This window comes from Ostrea edulis, chromosome 9 (assembly GCF_947568905.1).
Source record: "Ostrea edulis chromosome 9, xbOstEdul1.1, whole genome shotgun sequence".
Classification (NCBI taxonomy): Eukaryota; Metazoa; Mollusca; class Bivalvia; order Ostreida; family Ostreidae; genus Ostrea; species Ostrea edulis.
Window position 1 is genome coordinate 27,079,491 of NC_079172.1, and position 21,227 is coordinate 27,100,717.

General features: G+C 33.8%; 1 protein-coding gene across 5 annotated transcripts in view; it reads left to right on the top strand.

The window, feature by feature from the left end:
* Positions 1-9,048: 9,048 nt before the first annotated feature.
* The window catches only part of LOC125657592 (histone deacetylase complex subunit SAP130-like), a 31,259-nt gene continuing 19,080 nt past the window's right edge, over positions 9,049-21,227 (top strand). Inside the window, exons 1-5 of one of the 5 annotated variants that reach the window (XM_048888271.2) lie at positions 9,105-9,123; positions 12,674-12,808; positions 15,585-15,678; positions 19,420-19,650; positions 20,231-20,432. In XM_048888271.2, the coding sequence (XP_048744228.2) occupies positions 12,692-12,808; positions 15,585-15,678; positions 19,420-19,650; positions 20,231-20,432 (644 nt within the window). In that variant the 5' untranslated portion in view covers positions 9,105-9,123; positions 12,674-12,691. Of the gene's footprint in view, positions 9,124-9,324; positions 9,461-12,673; positions 12,809-15,584; positions 15,679-19,419; positions 19,651-20,230; positions 20,433-21,227 lie in introns of those variants that run through there. The other 4 variants (XM_056150001.1, XM_056150000.1, XM_056150003.1 and 1 more) reach the window with 4 other exon arrangements.

A 21,227-nucleotide genomic window follows, 5' to 3' on the forward strand; every position in this document is an offset into this window, starting at 1 on the left:
GCTGTTTTACTATTTCTTTAGAAAATAAGATATCTCTTATTTAGAGAGATATCTCTTATTTTAAAGAGATATTACTTATGAAAAGATATCTCTTTAGAAATAGATTGATTTTATTTGAACTGAAAATTTTCAAAATTTTATTTTTCCATCTTAAATGTTTGCAATGCTTAACTAGGGTGTTTCTAATGGTCAGCTAAAATTTGAATGTCAGTCGTCGAGGTACAAAAGAGATGCAGCACTCACAATTCTTTGTTATGTACATATAAACAAGGCTCATGCCATGTTTTTGTTTACATAGGTTAAATATTCCTTTTAAAAAAGTTTCATTTAAAGCAGATTTTTCAATTTACAAATTAATTCTGAACACAATTAAACAGTTTCTAGTCTTTGTAATATCTCATTTGTTTCAAACATGATATTTCCTATTAAGCAATCTTAAATGTAAACAAAAACATAGCACGAGCCTTGTTTACATAACAAAGAATTGTGCTGTGTCTTAAAACAGACATTCAAATTTTGCTGACCATTGCATTTACCGGTAACTTTTTGCCCCGCCCCTAAGCCCTCAGGGGTGCTGGAGACCTGAAATTTACAATTCTTGTCCCAAAGATACTTCATACAAAATTTGAAAAGAATTGGACTGGTAGTTATCAACGAGAAGTTAAAAATGTTCAATTGTTGACGGACGACAACCGATTGCAATAGGTCACCTGAGTTTACTCCGGTGACCTAAAAAGATAAAACAGATGTTGAGGTGCAATTCTCCAAGACAGTCCCCCATGAGTCGTTGTTATGTAGCTACATGGGCTGTTTGATAATCCAAAGGGCATCCGGTTATGGGCGATTCTCTCATTTCATTCACAAACTGGCAAAGTATTGTCCCATGTTATTTTTTTTCAAATTATTACGATATGTCTTGAAAGTTTGAATTGATTCTGTGTCTACACTTTAAAAGCTTACTAGAAAAAAATATAAATCCGTTTGGTCTAACAACACAACTCAAAATTAATGAATGTTAATTGCCCAATTATCTCATTACAATGACGTGACGGTAATGTCCTATATTAAGTTAGTGTTGGAATTTTGAATATATTTCTTAGAAATGTTTGGAAAATAATGCAATTTAAACTTTTTACTTATTTTCTAAAGAAAATTAATTGAATGCATGGAATACATTGTGGGGAAAACCACTCATGGAATTATTTTTGAAAGAAAATATTTTGTCTATCAAAACATGTTCCATACCGTAACGCTTCTATTTTCTGCACTTATGATACACCCATGAACTTCATTGACATATTTCCCACCACTGCAACATTTTATGACGTCATATTAAAACACATGTAATACTTTCTGAATGATGGTTGCCAGTGAATGCAAGAAGGCAGCAAATAAGTACATTTTCTTCAGTTGTAGTTAATTAACGTTATCTGTACCGTTCATTGATTTTTGATTAAATAATCCCTAGCAACCAACGATATAGACACATTCATTCAATTAATTTCCAAAGTAACAAGAATCGCTTAATTAGGACATGATTTGAAAAATATATATGGGATAATGTAAGAAAATATCCATACCACAACACTCCATACCGTCACATCAGTAACAATAGCGGTACGATCTATGTTGTGACGGTATGGAAATTCTTTCAATTAAGTTAATAAAATTGATATTATGATTGGAAATTATTTTCAAAATGGCAAATATATAGGTTTTTTAAAAAACATAAAATCACATGAATTTGCTGAAACAGAAAAAGAAATACATGTATTAGGCCTATGGTTTCAAAAGCTTAAATCTGGTGCAGTGGCCCATGTCAGAATTTTATGTAAGTCTAAGAATGTATGATCTCACAGGGTAAGGGTTCTGACTACTTGTTATTTATATATATAAAGATAAGTCAACATTACCGTAGAAAACAGCCAATCTGCATAGCAATGGTAAAAACGGCAGCTAATGAAAAAAATGTATAACATACAAGCTACATGTATCTGTCCTGTTTTGTCCAGCCAAATGTGCTTGTTTCAATCCCTCTGAACACATTTTTCATGAAATTATTTAAGAATGCAATGAATCAGAGCAGTCTACAGAAATTCGCATAAGTTGTAATGGAAAGGTGAAGATAACGAACAGTGATCAATCTCATAACTCCTGTAAGGAATACAAGTTAAAGAGTTGGGCAAACATGGACTCTGGACAGGATATACCAGAGGTGATATTAGGTGCCTAGGAGGAGTAAGCATCAGATTTTCAAGATAGCAAGATAATGAAGGTCACAGATGGAGATGCAGAACTTATAGAGAAGTGCATCTTCGCAAGTCAATGGTTTCTGATCCGCTCCGCTCCACATATGTTTATGTGGAGTGGATCATATCAGAAACCCTTGACTTGGGAAAATGAGGGAAGTGGTGCGTTGTAGAGTCTGATAGAAAACCATACCCAGGTACAATTTTGGGTGTAGACCATGCTTCAGTAGAGATCATGGGCCTTTAGAAACATGTATTAAAATGAAATGTAGAAATTGAACATGCACCCTAGCAAGAATTCGTGCAACTGTTGGAGTATACAATGGATATGAATGCGATTGAGTGTGCTTGGTGATCGGACTTATTTGATTAATGTATAGAAGCTGAGATATGAACTAAAAGATGAGTTAAATTCTGTTATTTTGATCAGTTGAGAATTGATGTGTGATGTTGCATTATTTGACAATTTCTTTCATAGTAAATCCCCTGATAGAATATCTCAGTTTGTTAATCAGTCTGTTATTCTGTACCGTAACATTGATGTCTTACCGTCACAATGCATATTTTAACTAGCAACCTCTTAAAAGCAATGTACAATTATCATCATAATCTTTCAGAGGAACAATTATCTTATGGGATTTCCTGTATGATATAAACAGCCTTGATCTCTGTTCAAATTTGAGCGCAAATCTAAGTTTTCAAGTTCTTAAACGGGGGGAAATTCCACTTTCCGTACCATCACCAAATTTCTTGATAAAAGATTATTTCTATTTAATTATCTTTTATAAAAGAATTATACGATGACTGTGAATCTCATCATTTTAGGCCATTTTAAATGTTTAACACCCAATAAACAATTACAAAACAAATTTAACAATTATATTACGGTATGGAATTTTTTTAACACGTAACGTCGAGAATGACGTCATTACGTAAAATCCGTAAGTCCAAGTGTGTGGCCAAACAACATTTGACACCTTTAAACTTCATAATATTAGATTATAACTGAAAAGTTGGAAATAATTAACCTCAAATAAAAATCAATACCCATTCTGAAATGTTAACTCAACGAGAGAATAGCCCTTATATTCAAAAACTCCTAGAGGACCCGCAGTAAAAGGTGCCCTTTCCTTGTGTTCCTTATCTATCTCAATTTGGTAGTATCCTGATTGTGCACCAAGTACGGTAAAGTAGTGATTCCCTGATAAATTGTCCACGATCTCAACGTGGGGCAGAGCATAGGCATCTTTTTTCGTCTTGTTCAGCTGCCTGTAGTCCACACACATTCTCAGGTCTCCATTCTTCCTCCTTACAAGGACTACATTGCTGGAGAATGGCGATTTGGACCTCCTAATCACCCCTGCCTCCACTAATTCCTGTAGGTGATTCCTAACTTCCTGGAACATTGATGGGGGAATACGTCCACATCGCTGCTTAAAAAGTGTAGGGTCCACCAACTCAATCCTGTGCTTAACAGAACATGCTCTTGTTTTATCAAATCAGTTAAGAGACATACAATGTATGAATACCACATGCAGGTGACAATGTAATATTGATACATTGTATAATACTGGGAAGTTGACGATGGAGAAACTGAAGCCATCCAGTTTGACATCACGTGATCATCTGGGAAAATTCTATGAAGCTTATATGAATGGAGAAATGAAGATCTGAAGCTGTTTGTCACACAGGTGCTGTGCAAGGGCGGATGCGGAGGGGGGGGGGGGGGGGGCCGGACACACCCCCCCCCCCCTTGCGGAACAAAAAGTTTAAGAGTTATTCAATTTTAACGAGACTTTGAGATGATATGAAAGGTGGATACTTACATGAAATTGCATCATTCAAACATATCAATAGCAGTATATCATAGACGAAACACCGGTATACGAATATTTATAATAATTGAGAAAAGTAGCAAATTATGAAGCACTTTCAGACACCCCCCCCCCCTCAATTTTCGCTGTAAAATGTGTTTATACGAGTTATAAAACATGATGCAACCTATGAAAAATGTCCATCAATCTGTAAACTTCTGCAAAATATCATTAAAATTAAACTTTTGAATAGAATATGTAATTTTCAAAATATCATCTCTATTTGAATTCACATGAAATGCTTGAAAAAATAGTCTCGGAGAATCATTGACATTGCATGTTTTCTGTAGTTTCCGCATCTAAAACTAGCAACCGCTCGACCACGTCCTAGTTTAATTGTACCTGATGTTATCAACAGTGCCAACACATGGTCATTGTGACAGCTCCCTCCCACTTTCCTGCTACCCATGGCATTTAATTTAAATTATTCTGTACTATGACAGAGAAATCTCTCTCTCTCTCTCTCTCTCTCTATATATATATATATATATGTCTGTGTGTGTGTGTGTGTGTGCGCGCGTGTGTGTGTGTGTGTGCGCGCGTGTGTGTGTGTGTGAAAAGATGTATAATCATTGTTAGCTTGATTAATCATAATCTCAATGCATTTCACTGACTGAGAAAAAGGGGGAGGGGTCCAACATGTATAGCAAACTTGAATCTACATTGATTTACAATATGTAAATGCTTCTTATTCAGTGAGTGTTGAATGTTTTTCATCTATCTGCACATCGTTTGTTCCTATATCCTTTGCCACATTAACGAAATAGTTGTTAAAAATATCACATACAGCACCTTGATCGTTGACCAAACTGTCATTTTCACGTATGATAGTATTTCTGATGGTATTATTGCCCTTATTAGTCAAAAACGGTTTGATTGTAGGCCAGAAATCTTTGGACCCCCCCCCCCCCCCCCCCCCCCGTCACATATCTCTATAAAATGTTGATTTAGAGACTGCCTTTTGATTTTTGTGACGTAGTTTCTTTGAGTTGCATATGCTTTCCAATTTTTGTCTGTATTACATTTTTGAAATTTGTGAAATAGCATCTTTTTCCTGTAAACAGTCCTCTTCAGAGTTTTATTCATGAACGGAACTTGTTTAGGTAAAACCTTCCCCTCCTTGAAAGGAGCATGTTTTTCGATCGTTTCTAAGAATTTGTTTTCAAAATTTTGGTATGCCATATTGACATCTTCTACATCAATAGCATTAATGAAATATATACCACTTAACTCTTCTAAAAAGCTACAGGGGTAGATAATATATCACCCTTGCTATTAAGATTAGCCGTGCCATCTATAGCTAAACCATTAGCATGTCTTATAAATAAGGCCATAGAAAATTCAGTTTTCCCCGATACATTAAAGAAAGTCAAAGTCTGTCCTATTCATGAGAAAAACAGCTGTCTAGGCCAAGGAAATTATAGACCGTTCAGTGTGTTGCCAGCCATCTCAAAGCTCTTTGAAAGAGCCATCCATATACAGCTTTCTGAATATTTTGAATCTATATTTCATCCTTTCCTTGCTGCTTTTAGAACTGGGTATGGATGTCAGTCCACCTTAGGATCATGGAAGACTGGAAGAGAGCCTTGGATGAGAATAAGTATGTAGCCGCAATTCTTATGGATCTCGCCAAGGTTTTCAACTCCACCATTTGCTTCTCTTAAAACTTAAACACTACAGTCTTGGAAATGAAGCCTTAAGTCTTCTGGAAAGTTATCTCAGTGATAGATATTAATATGTGAAAATCGGGGAGTTTTCTAGTTTATTTCAATCATTTTCAAAAACGTTCCTCAGGGCTCGATACTTGGACCAATACTGTTTAATGTCTTTATAAATGATATTTTCGGTTTTATCTCTGACTCTTCCATTTATAATTATGCTGATGACAACACTGTTTCTTACTCTCATGAAAAGCAGATATATTAAAGACCACATTGGGAAATGATAGCTTAGCCCCTTTAAACTGGTTCAATTGCAACAAAATGAAGGCAAACCCTGACAAATTTCAGTAGGAAAGAAGAGCAAAGATTTAAGAATTAACTTTTGATTTAGGAGAAACTACTCTATGCAGTGAATCGGGGGTTAAACTATTAGGAATGACCATAGATTATCAATTAAATTTTAACTCCCATATTGCTGACATCTGTAGGAAGGCAGCTAGGCAATTAAATGTTTTAAAAAGAATAGGACACAATCTTAATCGTTTAAGTAAACTTACAATTTACCATTCTTTTATTTTATCAAATTTTAGCTACTGCCCCCTTACCTGGCACTTCTGCTCTGAGATGAATACCATAATGATGGAAAAACTACAGAAATGAAATGGCCCTCCGTTTCATATATAATGATTATGTTTCTACATATGATGAATTGCTCCAGAAATATCTTCTCCCAACCTTAAAAGTAAGGCGTATGCGCACACTGGCTATAGAAACTTATAAAATTATAAACAAATCCAGCCCTCTGTTTCTTCATGACATCATTGCATTTAAAGATCATTCTTAAAGTTTTAGATACACAAACACTGTCATTGTCCCCAGTGTCAGGACAACCAGGTATGGGATGCAATCCTTTAGGTACAGTGCTCCTAAGATCTGGAACTCTTTGCCAAATGAAGGTAGGCATCTTACCACCTTAAATCAATTTAAAAGTTTTATTTCCACTTGGTCTGTCCCCCACATGTAAGTGTAAATCATGAAGATCTTAGGTCCAGTGTACGTAGCTTTATATGTTGCTTCTATGGCAAGCCCTTTTACTATCTATTCGAAAAATCTCTTATTTTTAAAGAGATATCTCTTAAAAATGAGAGATATCTCTTAATCTTAAATCAAACAAAAGATGTTTAATTTGTTGACTAAATAAGATCATGAATTATAATTGGTTTGTACATATGACACTCCTTGTTGTAAGTACACACATACACGGGATTACGTGTATACATGTGTAAATACGTGTACATGTGCGTTAATGACGTTTTGCCACCGGTGGGGGGGGGGGGGGGTATAAACCCGTGTGTTCTTTTCATTCTCTACCCACAGGTGTCACTGCTCGCTAACACCTCTGTCATTGCCGAAATTTCGAAATTCTTGTAAAATGCCTTGTAAATTCTTATACTAACGTTAAACTAAATTCGCTTAATCAATTTAAGATGCAAAATTTTAAGATAAAGTTGTTTTATCGCTTGTAAACAATTCCCAAATTGTTGATTTTAATCAAAATGACCCCCCCCCCCCCCCCCCCCCGATTTTTACCGTTATCTTAGATTATCTACATTAATCATTCCAATTCTTAAATTCCGTTCCGTTTTCCGTTCCGCGTTTTAGCAACACCCTGATGGCTGCAATCCCGTGGGAAGATTTTTTGCTAATGTATACATGTATAGGTAACAAAAAACAAAGACAAGAAATTGATGAAATATGCGAGCTAGACTAGATTTCGCCTCTCGGCAACTTGACAATGTTACCCCAACTACCTCTTCAACCTTTCCCGCCATTTGTACACTAGAAGTATTTTGCTTGGTTAAAAAATAGGGTTACATCATTTCAATGACAATGCAATAGGGAGAAGTCATTATGATCACCGGGGGAAAAATCTAAAGAGATATCTCTTTAGATTAAAAAGATATCTCTTTTTGAAAATTTAAAGAGATATCTCTTTTGTTTAAAGAGATATCTCCTTTTACATCGATAGAGAGATATCTCTTTACCCTAGAGAGATATCTCTTTCTCTCTGAGAGATATCTCTTTAGCTTTGAGAAATATCTCTCAAAGAGAAAGAGATATCTCCCAAGCGTAAAGATATCTCTCTAACTTACAGAGATATCTCTTTAACCAATAAAGATATCTCTCTTATTTAAAAAGATATCTTATTTTACGAATAAATAGTAAAAGGGCTTGCCATATGCTTCTGTCCTTTTTCTCTATGCAGCGTTTATGTGGTGTGTTTGCATGGCTCAATAGACCTTTCTTTTCTAGTTTATTATTTATTTTTTTAGTTAATTCCAGCAGCAATGAATTTTTAAATATGTAGGCCTATACGATTAATTTACTACCATTATTGATTTTAATTATATTTAAATTATTTTCAAAATTCTTATACTATTTATCCAGCTTTCTATTTGAAACAGCTTACACTTTTCGCAATATTCGCAACAAACATTGCTATAATTGGGTTGAATTTTAATGATGATTTTAATATACATATACTCTTGCTTGTAGTATTTTATTTCTTCCTCTTAATCTTATGCTTTCGTATCTGTATATTCTTGCATGAAATGTTTTGTTTTATTTTGTATTCTTTTGTTAATCTGTGATATGTCTGTGTATATGTGTACATGCATGCTATGTGTCTTTGTCTTTGATATACATGTATGTGATAGTCGGTTAAAAGGCTCTACAGAGCTTGTGTTTGATTTGTTGAATGTATGTAGTTCCGACTTTAAATAAAATTTACTTTACTTTACTTTGAGTTCAAGAGTAGGATTCTGTACAATGAGCAATATTGTCAATTTGTTCACGACTATGAAAAACCATAAGCTTGCATTGGTTTATCAAGTACATACATAATTTATTTTTGATGATTGCATGGCACGGTGAAAAGTGCGTCAATGATGGGGAGGGGTAGCCTACATGTACCTTGCTATTGATTTTTACCCTTTTTTTTTTTTTTATTCTTTTCGTAATAGACATTGCATAATTTTTCCGGTGTGCTTTTTTCTCTATTACAGTAATTCTTTATTATTTATAATCGCCTTGGTTATTTAAGCAATATGTTAATTATTCCAGTTTGCAAAAGAACCCTGTGTCAGGCGCGCGTAAAAAAAGGGGGGGGGGTTAGATTGGTAGAAAATAAATATCACTTTTCCCTATTTGTATGCATCTTTGCTAGCTAAGAGTTTTCGGTCCACTCCGCTCCCCGTAAACGTCGTAGAAGCTAGAATGGGTGCGGCATTGGAGCTGTAGGCCTAGCGAAAATTACTATGATCAGATGCACCTCCATTTGTAAGTGTTAGTCTCGAGTATAAATTGGACGTTCTGGAAAAAGTTCCATGGGGTGGAACATACTCCCTTGAGAAAAATTTTGATCTACTAACGGTAAAACCGTCAACATATTTAAATGTCAAATAATCAACTGAACTTAGTGTCTATGCCCAAGACGACTTTAGTCACGTGGATACTTCAGCCAATGATTTTTAAGTTTACAAATACCATTGGTTCGGCATGCTTGACCTCGGAAGCAAAGCAAAACACGACTGTGTTCAACGGTAGAGTTTTGTTCCTTCGCGATTATCATATATATTTCTGTTCTGGATCAATTTAGTATTGCTGCCATGACTTGGTAAGTACATAACTAATAAACGAAACATCGCCAGAGGTTTTTTAAAGACCCTGATAGACGGTTTTTTATTTTCGATTGAGGTTTCTTATGTTTTCCCCATTAAACATGCTGAAGTGTTGTCAACAGGTAAATTTGTTAATTCATGACATAATATATGAACTTGGAGGTAGGGATTTGTAGACTTGTGTATTATTTGTGCAATGATGTAAAAAAGAAGCGTTTAATAATAATGTTGGCGGGACTCAAAATGGGTCTGTATTATGAGAGGTGGCAAAAGAGAATGGGACGTTTCAAAGTGTGAAAATTTACATATAATTCCTGAAATACTGAAGATGGCAGATTGTATGCTAGAATAATTATTATAAGTATAGGTGTAACATGTGAAACAGTATCTATTCAATTGTTTCATGGAAAGGTAAGGTTTAAGAGACATTCTAAAGGAATTGAGTAAATATTGTGTACATTCCTATGAAGAAGTACGAGGATTCCGAACGATTTCAATGATAAGCGTTGGACGACGCGAGGGAAAATTTCAAAACTTAGATTGAAATGTTATGACAGTTAACAGAATCGAAGATTCTGGGGCATGTAGTTTTTGGCCTATCTGTTTGTGGCAGAAAACTTTAACCTTGGTAAATCTTTTACACCTTAAGAGAAGGAGCTTTCATATTTGGTATGTTTATTTTTAGCTGCAATAATACATTATTCCTCTCTCCAATTTTTTGGGGTGGTTGGGGGGATAGCTACAAGCCTACAACTCCTAAAGATCTCCATAATGATAATGGTGCAGATACAGGAGTGATTCTCTTCAGCAACATTTTCAATCATTCTAAACATTTGCTGACTTTCTTTATGCAAATAAAATGATATTCTGCATGCAGGGATAGAAATTAACTTTTTTCACTACTAAAGGGTGTTAAGAAAGTTCGTTCCATGATTCACATCATGCCTAAACTTATTTATAAACAACTCATATACAAGTTTTTATGTTTTTAATAACCAGACAGTCCACCTTTGTTTTTCAATACATTTTTAATTCTGTTTGGCATTGAATGAATTAAAGAAATCAAATGTTTCTGAGGTATCTCCCTCCATGTACGTTGAAGTCGGCGGCGTAATTGGTTCATTGTTGTTGGGCGCGGATCTTTGTAGGCCTCGCTGTTCAGAATACTCCAAAGATTTTCTATACAATTTAGGTCTGGGGAATTGCCTGGCCATTCTTCTTTCGAAATAAAGTTTGGTAAATTATTTTCACACCAATTTTGTGTTAGGAGGGCAGTGTGAGGTGTCGCTCCATCTTGAACAAACGTAGCGTGTCCTGGATATTGAACCAACTTTCGTTCGTCAATCCCACCACTATTTTTCTGTCGATTCAGAGCAGGTTTTAGTTCTTTTTGAAGAATTTTCTTCACATAATAGTCAGCATTAATAGTTTTACCGACTGGAACAATGTGAAGTTTGGACAAACCCTGAACTCCCATCGCACCCCATATCATGACTTTAGCGCTTGACTTGACACAGCTTACGTCTGGAACCTCATCTGACTGGGACCCCCATACAACATCGTCCTGTCGGTTCGGAACATGAAACAAATATTTTGTAGATTCATCACTAAAGATGTAGTTCTCCCAGTCTTCAGCCGTCAAATGCTTGTGATCACGAGCAAATTTCAATCTCTTTTGCCTCTGTTTTTTTGTCAGAAGTTGATTTCTCGATCTTTTAAATGCCTTCCATTTTTTAACTTTTCGCAAATAATTATAAACAGTTACATGACTTACATTAAAGCCTGAGTTCTTAAGTTCCTTGCTGCATTTTCTTGTTGATTTTCCTCTTTTGTATTTTATGTTCTCCACTTTTTTCTTTACTACACCCATTATTTTCGATGGCCGACCGGATCTCGGTTGATCGGTTAGTTGTTTATTTTGCTCTCGCCTTTGTCTCCACTTTGTTACCCATCGCTCACTTTTACATAGTTGCTTAGCCACATCCTTCACACTTAATCCTGCATCTAATAAAGCCAAAGCTTGAGCTCGTTCATTAATTGTATCGACACTTGTACAGGACGTCTGCTTTTTCAACGAACTCGGCATATTTATTTCATGACGTAATAGACATTATGTTTACATCACTCCATAGCAACACGAGAGAGTGCACATAGGGAAGGATAACTATCGATATAATGGAAAACAAATTCTAAAGTGTTACCAGTAAAAATTTGAAACAAAAATATTTAGTTTTTCTATTTAATTTTTTAAATTTACAAACGGAACGAATTTTCTTAACACCCTTTAGATCAAGCAAATTTTAGCTGGTGGATTATTTTGCAATTAACAAAATTGAGCTTTTACTAGCATTTTTCAATCAATTTTTTTTTTACAGGAATTTGAGAAAACTAGCATATAATAATTTATTCCTCTGTATCAAAATATATGAAAATAAAGCGCAATAATAAAAATAAAGATTCAAGGTTGTTTAATTTTTTAGAACACTGTAGCTCAATAACAAGTATTACGACCCCAGTTTTTCTTTTCAATTTCCTAATTCTCCTTCGTAGAAATTAAAAATACACTTCCCAAAAAATTGACATTACTTCAAATGTCAGGTGCCAACCTCTTCAATCCCTGCTATTAAATGAATTCTCATCCGAGTGAGCCATCATGGCAGCTGTTATACAACATTTACACCTTGTCATATGTACAGGCAGTACACATGTGCACCATTAATTACAGCTGTGCATAATTGATTACATCTGTGCATATGTAATTACATTTGTACATGTGTATGTCACATCACCATAAAAATATAATGCAATGAATCCATTGATTTACACAAAATTATCATTTATACTGAAAATAAGACAAAACTTGGTGAAAACATGTAAAAACATTTCAAGGGTCACACCAAAAACATATCTTCTATCATGTGTATGATATACAGATTTAACTAACTCCTAGAATTTTTAACTTTAATTTGTTAAATATATGGAGATGCAGTAATAGAATATATATATCGAAGCACTATTTCCGTTATGCCTTAGGTGCCATTTTGTTTCAAATGGGTAAGTATGACAGATTCCAACCAATTTTCCATTGCATATCATTGTACACTGAAACATTCCAAACTCCAGTGCAGTACTGTATACTACTCAAAGACAATAATCAAAAGTGGTAGATGAAAGCTCACTGTAGACTCAATAATGTTGATTTTCTTTAGGTAAAATCCTCAGACGACATGAGTAACAGAACTGTAGGAGAGAGAGAGGATCCGTCTAGCACCATATCCTCCAGCCCTGCCGTCAACCTCCACAGCCATGCTGTCCATAGTCATTTATATCAAGAGCAACTGCAAGTATGTACATGTGTGACTGGTCAGGCCTTAGACCTTTGAAATTCATTGATTGACGTTGGGCCAAAAGTAAATAAAATTATTCACATTCAGCCTTTTTTTTTTTCTACCATACATATGAGAATGGTACCTATACTCATTCCATTGGTCAAAATAGTGTAACTGTTTCATGTCACAAATGACATTTATTTTAAAGTTAACACTAAGTAAGCCATTTTTAAAAGAATAAACAAATGAACTAGTATTCATTGCTTACAATTTTACCAACGTGCACTAGCTATTTTATTGATCTCTACTTTGTATTTTTAATAGAAGAAGTGAAGAAATCAGATAACTTGTACAAGTTTCCATACAATGCAAATTATGAGCCTCAAATTACGATGCAATAGAAGTGTCTTACTGAGTATTTTTTGCTTCAAAATTGGGGAAAACTTATTGTATTTGGCTTTGGGAATGGTACTATTTATTGTAGGGCTGTGCAGTGCATCGAAAATTTCGGTGTACCACGATTCATACCATTCGATTCGATGCATCGATTACAAATTCCGGAGTTCGGTTCGGTTTAAATTTTACATGCACCAAAACAGCAAATATGGCGTCCGAGTGATGTGCAGAACATGTGGGTTTTTTATGCAACAGGGATTTAAATCACTATCGTGTTGAGAATTAGCATTTTCACCACTCGGATACGTAACAGAATATGGTCCGTAAGGTCATTGCAGTTTATCTTTACATGACATATAGCATTTCTGTCAGTGGTGAAATCAACATCGTAGGTAATGATACAGATTTGACAGTTAATATAAGAGAAGTAAATCAATAAAGGAGAGATTTTCAAAGACTCTCAATTGATAGAATTGTTGAATTTTTATGTATCAATGAAAACAATATCATATACATTTTAGATTCACTATAGATTTGTTTAATAAATAATTAAAAATAATTGAATTGAATAATCCAAAACTTATGCAGCACATTAATATAACATTTTAATAGACTGTCAATGTTTTCTTTTTTCAATCAAAGTTATAAAATGTCATTATAAATAGATATGATGTTTACAAATGACGACATATAGTTATATAACTTGAATAATATAAAATCAAAGATGCTACTCATTAAAATTGTTAATTTTTGTGCTATTATTAGATAAATTAGACCTAACATGAACCGAATCGAAAATAATCGAACCGTGGTGTTCAGAATCGAAACCGAACCGAATCGAGCTAACCCTGAATCGTCCCAGCCCTAATTTATTGGTACCAGTTACACATACACATACACAGATATATATATATATATATATATACAAGCTCTTATGGTAACTCGTGTACATAAGTAAGAGAATTAGTTAAAAATCCAACGTTTAGGCTACATTGTTTACCCTCATTTTCTGTCGTTTGAGTCATGTGACTTATGCAAGATGTCACCGTAACACATCTGCACAACTTGTACCAATAATTTTCAATTAACTAACATTCTAGAATGGGACATCATGATTATTCAAAAATAGATATTGATTGTATGTGTGGCTGCGATGTCAGTACTTTTCTTTCAACCATCATGCATGATTAGGCAAAAATTGTAAAACTAAACATCCAAGAAATCAATTTTGAAAATAAGTTAATTGCTTTTAACGAATACATTTGGAAAAATATAAACTATTTAATTAACTATTTTCAAAAAAAGACATCAAAACAGTGACAATTTTCCTTAATTTGATTCAGTTCACGATCAGTCATATTGAACACAGCTAGTTTGAGATAGATATTGTTTGACGCCTCATTCATGTCGTACAATTATGTTGTTAACACCGAAGCTAGATATGATGTCACAATTCACCGTTTACATCAACTGCATTATATTTCCTACATTAAATGAATAGGCAGATCAAATGTCTAAATTAGTGCTGCAAGATGATAAGATGTTTTGACAGCTGTCTATGCACATCCAGATAACTTTGGAATTTTTTTTATTCCACATTGCCTGTTGTGGATAAATCTATACATAAAAGTGTACACTGACTGTGCTTGCCCCAACAGTAACACTGTAAACTTATTATAAGAGGAAAAAACCTGAATCTTTATTTCCTCTAACCCAATTAATCCATCGATTTTGCCGCCCACCAAAATTCTTTTTGCTTTTATGCTTTTAAAATTTTTAAAATATTCATGTTTGGTTTTCAATAAATGTATGGTTGTCAACAGAATTGTATTCATCTTCAGATTGGGTCCTTGATATTACATGTACCTATACAACTGTACTACAGAATTGTAACTTGTTAGCAATTTGCCCATTCACAAATTGCAATGTACTTAAAATTTCATTTGTGCGACAAGTAATGAAACCCTATCTAGTTGTTCACATCGTGAATGAAGTTTTTCATGAACATTCTTATTTACAAATGTCTAATGAATTGTATCCTCAAACATTCCCATCTACAACTCAGATTGTATACTTTTACTTTCATTTTTCATGAAACAATTTTCTAACAAAGACCAAGATCAAGCATATATGTTTATGTAGAAAATGAGGCAGTTTATCAAAAGGGTTTCAAAGCCCCCAGAAAAGAGTTGGGAATATTGAGGGAGCGTATAATAATGTATAGAATGAAAGTTAGAAAACTGATGAGAGATAGAGTTGGAATGCTGGAAGGATATAAATTTTAAAAATTTGAAATTCGTAATTAAAAGTGAGAATATCTCTTTTGACCATTTCTCTGTATGTGTAATAGCTGTTGCAACATTGAATTTGATCAGTATCTTTTCCTCCTGTTCAGGCAGCATCGAAGACGTTAAACCAGACAATGGTACCAATAAACCTGTCCAGTGGGAAAGCAGCTGAAGGGGCAAGTTTAGCCATTATTCCTCAAGGTGCACAATCTCAAGTTTTTACTCTCAACTTCATCAGCATTGCATTGTTGCATATTTTCACATACATATATACGGATCTGTATTTCACATGTCAATGTGAATCATAAGTTATTGTCAATAACTTTCACAATATTCAAAGTAATGAAACATGATATGAAGCCACCCTTAGAAAATAATTGATTTGCTGCATGGAACTAACTCATCCAATTCTGGTCTACTCAAAATGTTTATACCCCAGCATGACATGGCTGGGACATGCAGCATTACCCTTTCCTATCATTCCATCATAATTCAGTTTCTGCTTTGATATGTTATCTCTGCTATGTATGCACATATTCAGCTGAACTCTGAAACACGTGAATATCGGGCCAATTTTTTATTATCATTATCATTTATTTTATTTTTTTTGTTCTGGTTGAATAATTTTTTGACAGAGTAGTGCCCCTTAGACTTAGAAAATTTCAAACAATTTATAGTTTCCACTTTTTATCTCAGTCACACATGGATTTTTTGAATTGAAATTTTGGATATCTAGAGAATATGCAGGTCAAGTTACCTTAAGGTTTCAGTCAGATCATTTTTGGCAGAGTTATGCCCCCTTTGAGTTAGAAATTTGTAAACAATGCAGTTTCTGCTTATTATCATATATATTTGAACATTTTAATTTCAAGTGTGGGATATACACTGTAGGTTACCCTGAAAATATGCAGATCAAGTTCATATTTGGTTCTAGTCCAATAATTTTTGGTGCTTTGCATTTAGAAAATTTCAAAGAATTCACGATTTCTGCACATTATCTCTGACAGTCATACATGAACATTTTGAATTAAAGTTTGGGAAGCAGGTATATTTAATTATTAGAATGTACTGGCCAAACACTTCTATTTAGAAGAGTCATGACCCTTAGGCCGGGGCATTTGTGTCACTATGACACATCTTGTCATAAACCAACAATCCATCAATTGTTTGCAACTTTGCATTTTAAATTATGAAAAATGTGTTTTTAACAATGACCTCCTTTTTGACCCTATGGATTTTATTATTGGACTTAAGCAAATTAGTAAACTGTGGAATTGAATACATTACAATATTCTTGAAAACATTGAAAAATAAATTTTGGATAGATGTATTTAAATCATGGCTTACATTGCATAACCTTAGTAAAAAGTCTGATGTTGCTACCGATGCACCTCTATTTTATAACCCAAATATTCATATTGGTGGAAAACCATTTTATAATAAACAAATGTTTGACAAGCGGCATCAGACAACTTAATGATATAATCAATGAAGATGGTTCATTTCTTGGTTTTGAATCGTTTTGCAATACTTATCCAAATACAAAGATGAATTTTTTAGAATATGATAGCATTATTCATGCTGTTAAGGCTTGGGTGAAAAATTGTGGATGTGACAAAACTATCAAAAAGCTCACAAATCCATTGATTATGTCAAATATATTTTCAGTGTTGAAATGCAACAAATCAAAACTTTTTTATGAAATTATAAATCAAAATACCTCAATCACATCAGGCAAAACAAAATGGAGTGAGCTTTTGGAAGTTGACACTAAAGAATGGAAAATAATTCATAAAATACCCTTCAGAGTGACAAAAGATACCAAAATACAATGGTTTCAATACAGAATTATGAACCGAATCTTAGCTACAAACTCTTTTTTATTCAAAATCAAAAAAATTTACTCAAAGTACTGCAATCATTGTCATTCTGAAGAGGAAACAATAGAACATATTCTGTGGGAATGTGATTTTTTACAATTATTCCTAGCAGAATTTGAGCATTTTTTAGAAGATAAGACTGATTTACAGATCAAAAAAATCTTTTATTCTTGGTTTTATTGAAAATAATAGTATGATACAAAACACTATTGTCTTATGGCTTAAATACTATGTGTACACAGCAAGATGCACTGAGAAGTCCTTGAGTGTGCATGCTGCAATTTCACAAATCAAATTTTTTTTATGAAACTCAAAAATTTATTTCGTATAAAATGGTAAAAAGGAAGTTTGATGCCCAATGGAATCGATGGAACCTTCTGTTTTCTTAACTTCTCTCTCTTCCTCTTCTTCTTTCTCTCTCAAATCCCACATACCTTCAGCTCATATGCTTTGTTCCTTTCTTTTTCTTTTCTTCTCTGGATATAATATTATTGTATATCTGATATACCAGTATGTGCACAAAAATAAAAAAAATGTGTTTTTGGTTTTATAGACAAAAAATTGAAAGAAAAAATACAAAAACGACAAAAAGAATCAAAGTACTTATATTACTAAAATGATGTGTAGCATTATAACAAATCAACACATGTTTAATAGGATGGTCTCACTGCAAATTGTTGTAACAACCTTCTAAAGTTCTAATAAGGACTAGGATGAGATATATTAAAGTATTGAAAAGGTCCAACTAAAGCACTCTTTGATTTATGAAGTCGTAAAACACTCCTTTGAAATTCTAGCTTATTATCTCTTAATTATATATATAACAGTTCTGATTTAGGTGGTTGCTTGATAAAAGTAAAACTTTTTGACAATGAGACAATAAAAAATGAAAATGTATGATATATATATATATATATATATATATATATATATATATATTGAAGAAACTAATTTTCCAACCCTGTGATTTTTAAAGATTTAATCCCTGTAAACTTTTAGACTGAATTCCTGTTTTAAGGCAATCAAACAAGAGAAAAAAAATTGGATAAACACTACAGGGAATGTTTTTACTGTACAGTGATGTGTTGTAGTGCATAGCTCTACTTACATAAAGTTTTTAATGGATATTTTAAGCTATATGTCAAGATATGACCAACACTAAATGAAGAATCTTTCAAATGTGATTTTTTTTTCTAAAAGAAGAAAATAACTTAATAAATTTGTGTTTTTAATGATATTTAAGTCAGTTTTAATACCATTCATGGATTTCCCTGCAGATTCTGATGTCACACAGGGGTTAAGAAACCTTTTTAAATGATTCATGTGAATTGAGAAGATCTTTTGTAACATTTTAAAAAAAAGAAATATATCTATATTTAGTGATGGGCAATCGGACCTAATACCACAATCGATTATCGGCAATAATCGGACGCATGTAATCGATTATAATCGGAATTGGCATTTAAGTGTTTTCCCCTCAAATTAGATGTAACAGAATCATTAAATGTATGGAACAACATTTGAATTCTTCTTTGTTTCATTTATTCACTGGTATATAAATCAGAATTCCAATATATCAAGTAATGGAATTTATCTATAATCTCAATGTATCACAGATATCAGAGATAGGCTCCTTTATTTGACTGTTGAATGTTATTGTTGTTACCGTCCTTTTTATCTCCCGCCATTTTCTATGCTTATTTTCGATCGGGTTTGACATACAGAAAATAAAATTTGAACAAAGTTGAAGTGATATCCGGATTTTATTTGGTCAACGATGTCGGCGACTTTTATTTTGTAATCGATTAGTAGCATCGTAGGTCTCTGAACGACCGACAATCGATCATCGGCGACAATCGTTTCATCACTATCTATATTGTGTCTAGGCAGCTGTATTGAGATATGGATGACTGCCACATCATCCCAAAACTACTTCACACAGTGTCTACTAATTAATATTGATGTTTTCATCTTGTTGCGGACTATGGCAAAAGTCAATAGAAAAATGTATCATAGACTGATTAGAATTTCTCTACAACTAACGCTGCCATATTAATTTTAGCTTTACTTTCGGCCACCACAGGCATAGAAATACCCAAGTCTATGGCCAGTATGATTTCCACACCTGCCATCTCTACACCTTCCTCTCTACCCCTCATCAGCTCTGCCAGTACCCCAACCATCCCCCAGGGTAGCATTGTCCAGATCAGTCCTGGATCAGCAGCCAGTGTCAGCTCTATCTTAAGGGGTGGTACTGCCCAAAATCCGGGGTTTGCTTCTCATCTACCCAAAGGTTTGTGTCTGCATTTATTTGACATACTTGTGCATTTGCCTAAACCTGGCATGGTGTGAAATTCTTCTTGAGTACAGTAGAGCATGGTTGCAGTGAACATGCTTATAATGACTTCACACTTAAAGCGAAATTATTTTTATTCCCTTTAGTTTAAAAACATGTTATTAACTTATCGGATTATGTTTATCCCCGGTATTTCACTATAAGCATGTTTTACCTTATTAGTGTTTTAGTAGTGTTTATAAAGAAAAAAAGTATGAAATCTTTGTTTTTTGATGGTTGTAGATGATACTTTTTATGCCACTGAGATTGAAGATTTAGAGGCAGATTGTTTCATTATGTGTCTGTCTTTTTGTCTGTTTCAGCTTTAACCTTGGACATAAGTTTTCAACTATACAAAATTGAAACTTGATACTGAGTGAACTGAAAAGTGAAAGTCATTGCTATATAACTTGTAAATGTTAAAGTCATTGGACAAGGAAGAATTGTGGGTTTTTTATAAACGATAAAGATATTTTTTTAAAGATAGATTTACCTCGTTTTGTTTTCCTCCTTGACCATTGTCTTATTTCTGTTTTAGGAGCTATGGCGGCTGCGTCAGCATTAGCTGGACCTAAGTCCATGACAGCCCTGCCAATGGTGAGACATCCAACTGTCAACCTACAGAGCCCTGGTACTAAGGTGCAGACCGCCTCTCTCATCAGATCAACCACACCCCCAACTTCCAAATCCCCTACCCCAGGGGTAACCATTTCTGTTACACAGGCCAACGAAGGAACAAGGCAAGTTTTACTTGTATATATATGCTGGAAGGATTTACCAAACACAAACAAAGATCTGTTGTAGGGTGGGATATTGCCTAAATTTTTGTATCATGACATGCCTGGTATTTTTCCCTTACTGTTTCGATAAATTTGTGATATACAGTGAAACTTCTCTAAACCGGCCAGCTGTCGGACTGAAAAAAAACGGCCAGTTTAGAGGGGTGGCCGGTATACCGAGAATTTAGCATTTAGAGACATTTCAGCTCAATTTTTATTAGATATTTCATTGACATACCACAAACCATATAATATGGTGTTCAAGGACTATTATTTCACTATTGGAAATAAAATAAAATAATTTACTAACATGTTTATTTTCAATTTATAGCACTAAAACTAATTAAACATGAATAAACATTTTTACATTGACATGCATAAATAATGGAAAACATTCCGTTTAAAAATCTGTAGACTAGCAGCATTTATGTAGAATTTCGGCTTATGTTTTAATAAACAAAACAAACACATAGCCATTTGATTGCTGCAATTAATATGTGTTTTCTTTATGTATCCTGTTATAAATTTTAAGTTAAAATTAGATGATTGCAGCAAGACTATTTCTGGTAATAATTACCTGTAGGTACAAGCAGTCTAGTTTGATCTCCATTGATAATTGATCATAGATCCCCATATCAAAGTGATCAGTACCTACTCTGTGTAGGCCTATTATTGGAATTCCTCTTACCTTTAAAAACTCTGTTTACGTCCATTGCTTATATTGTTAACAAATTTGTTTTGACGTTTTTGAAAAGT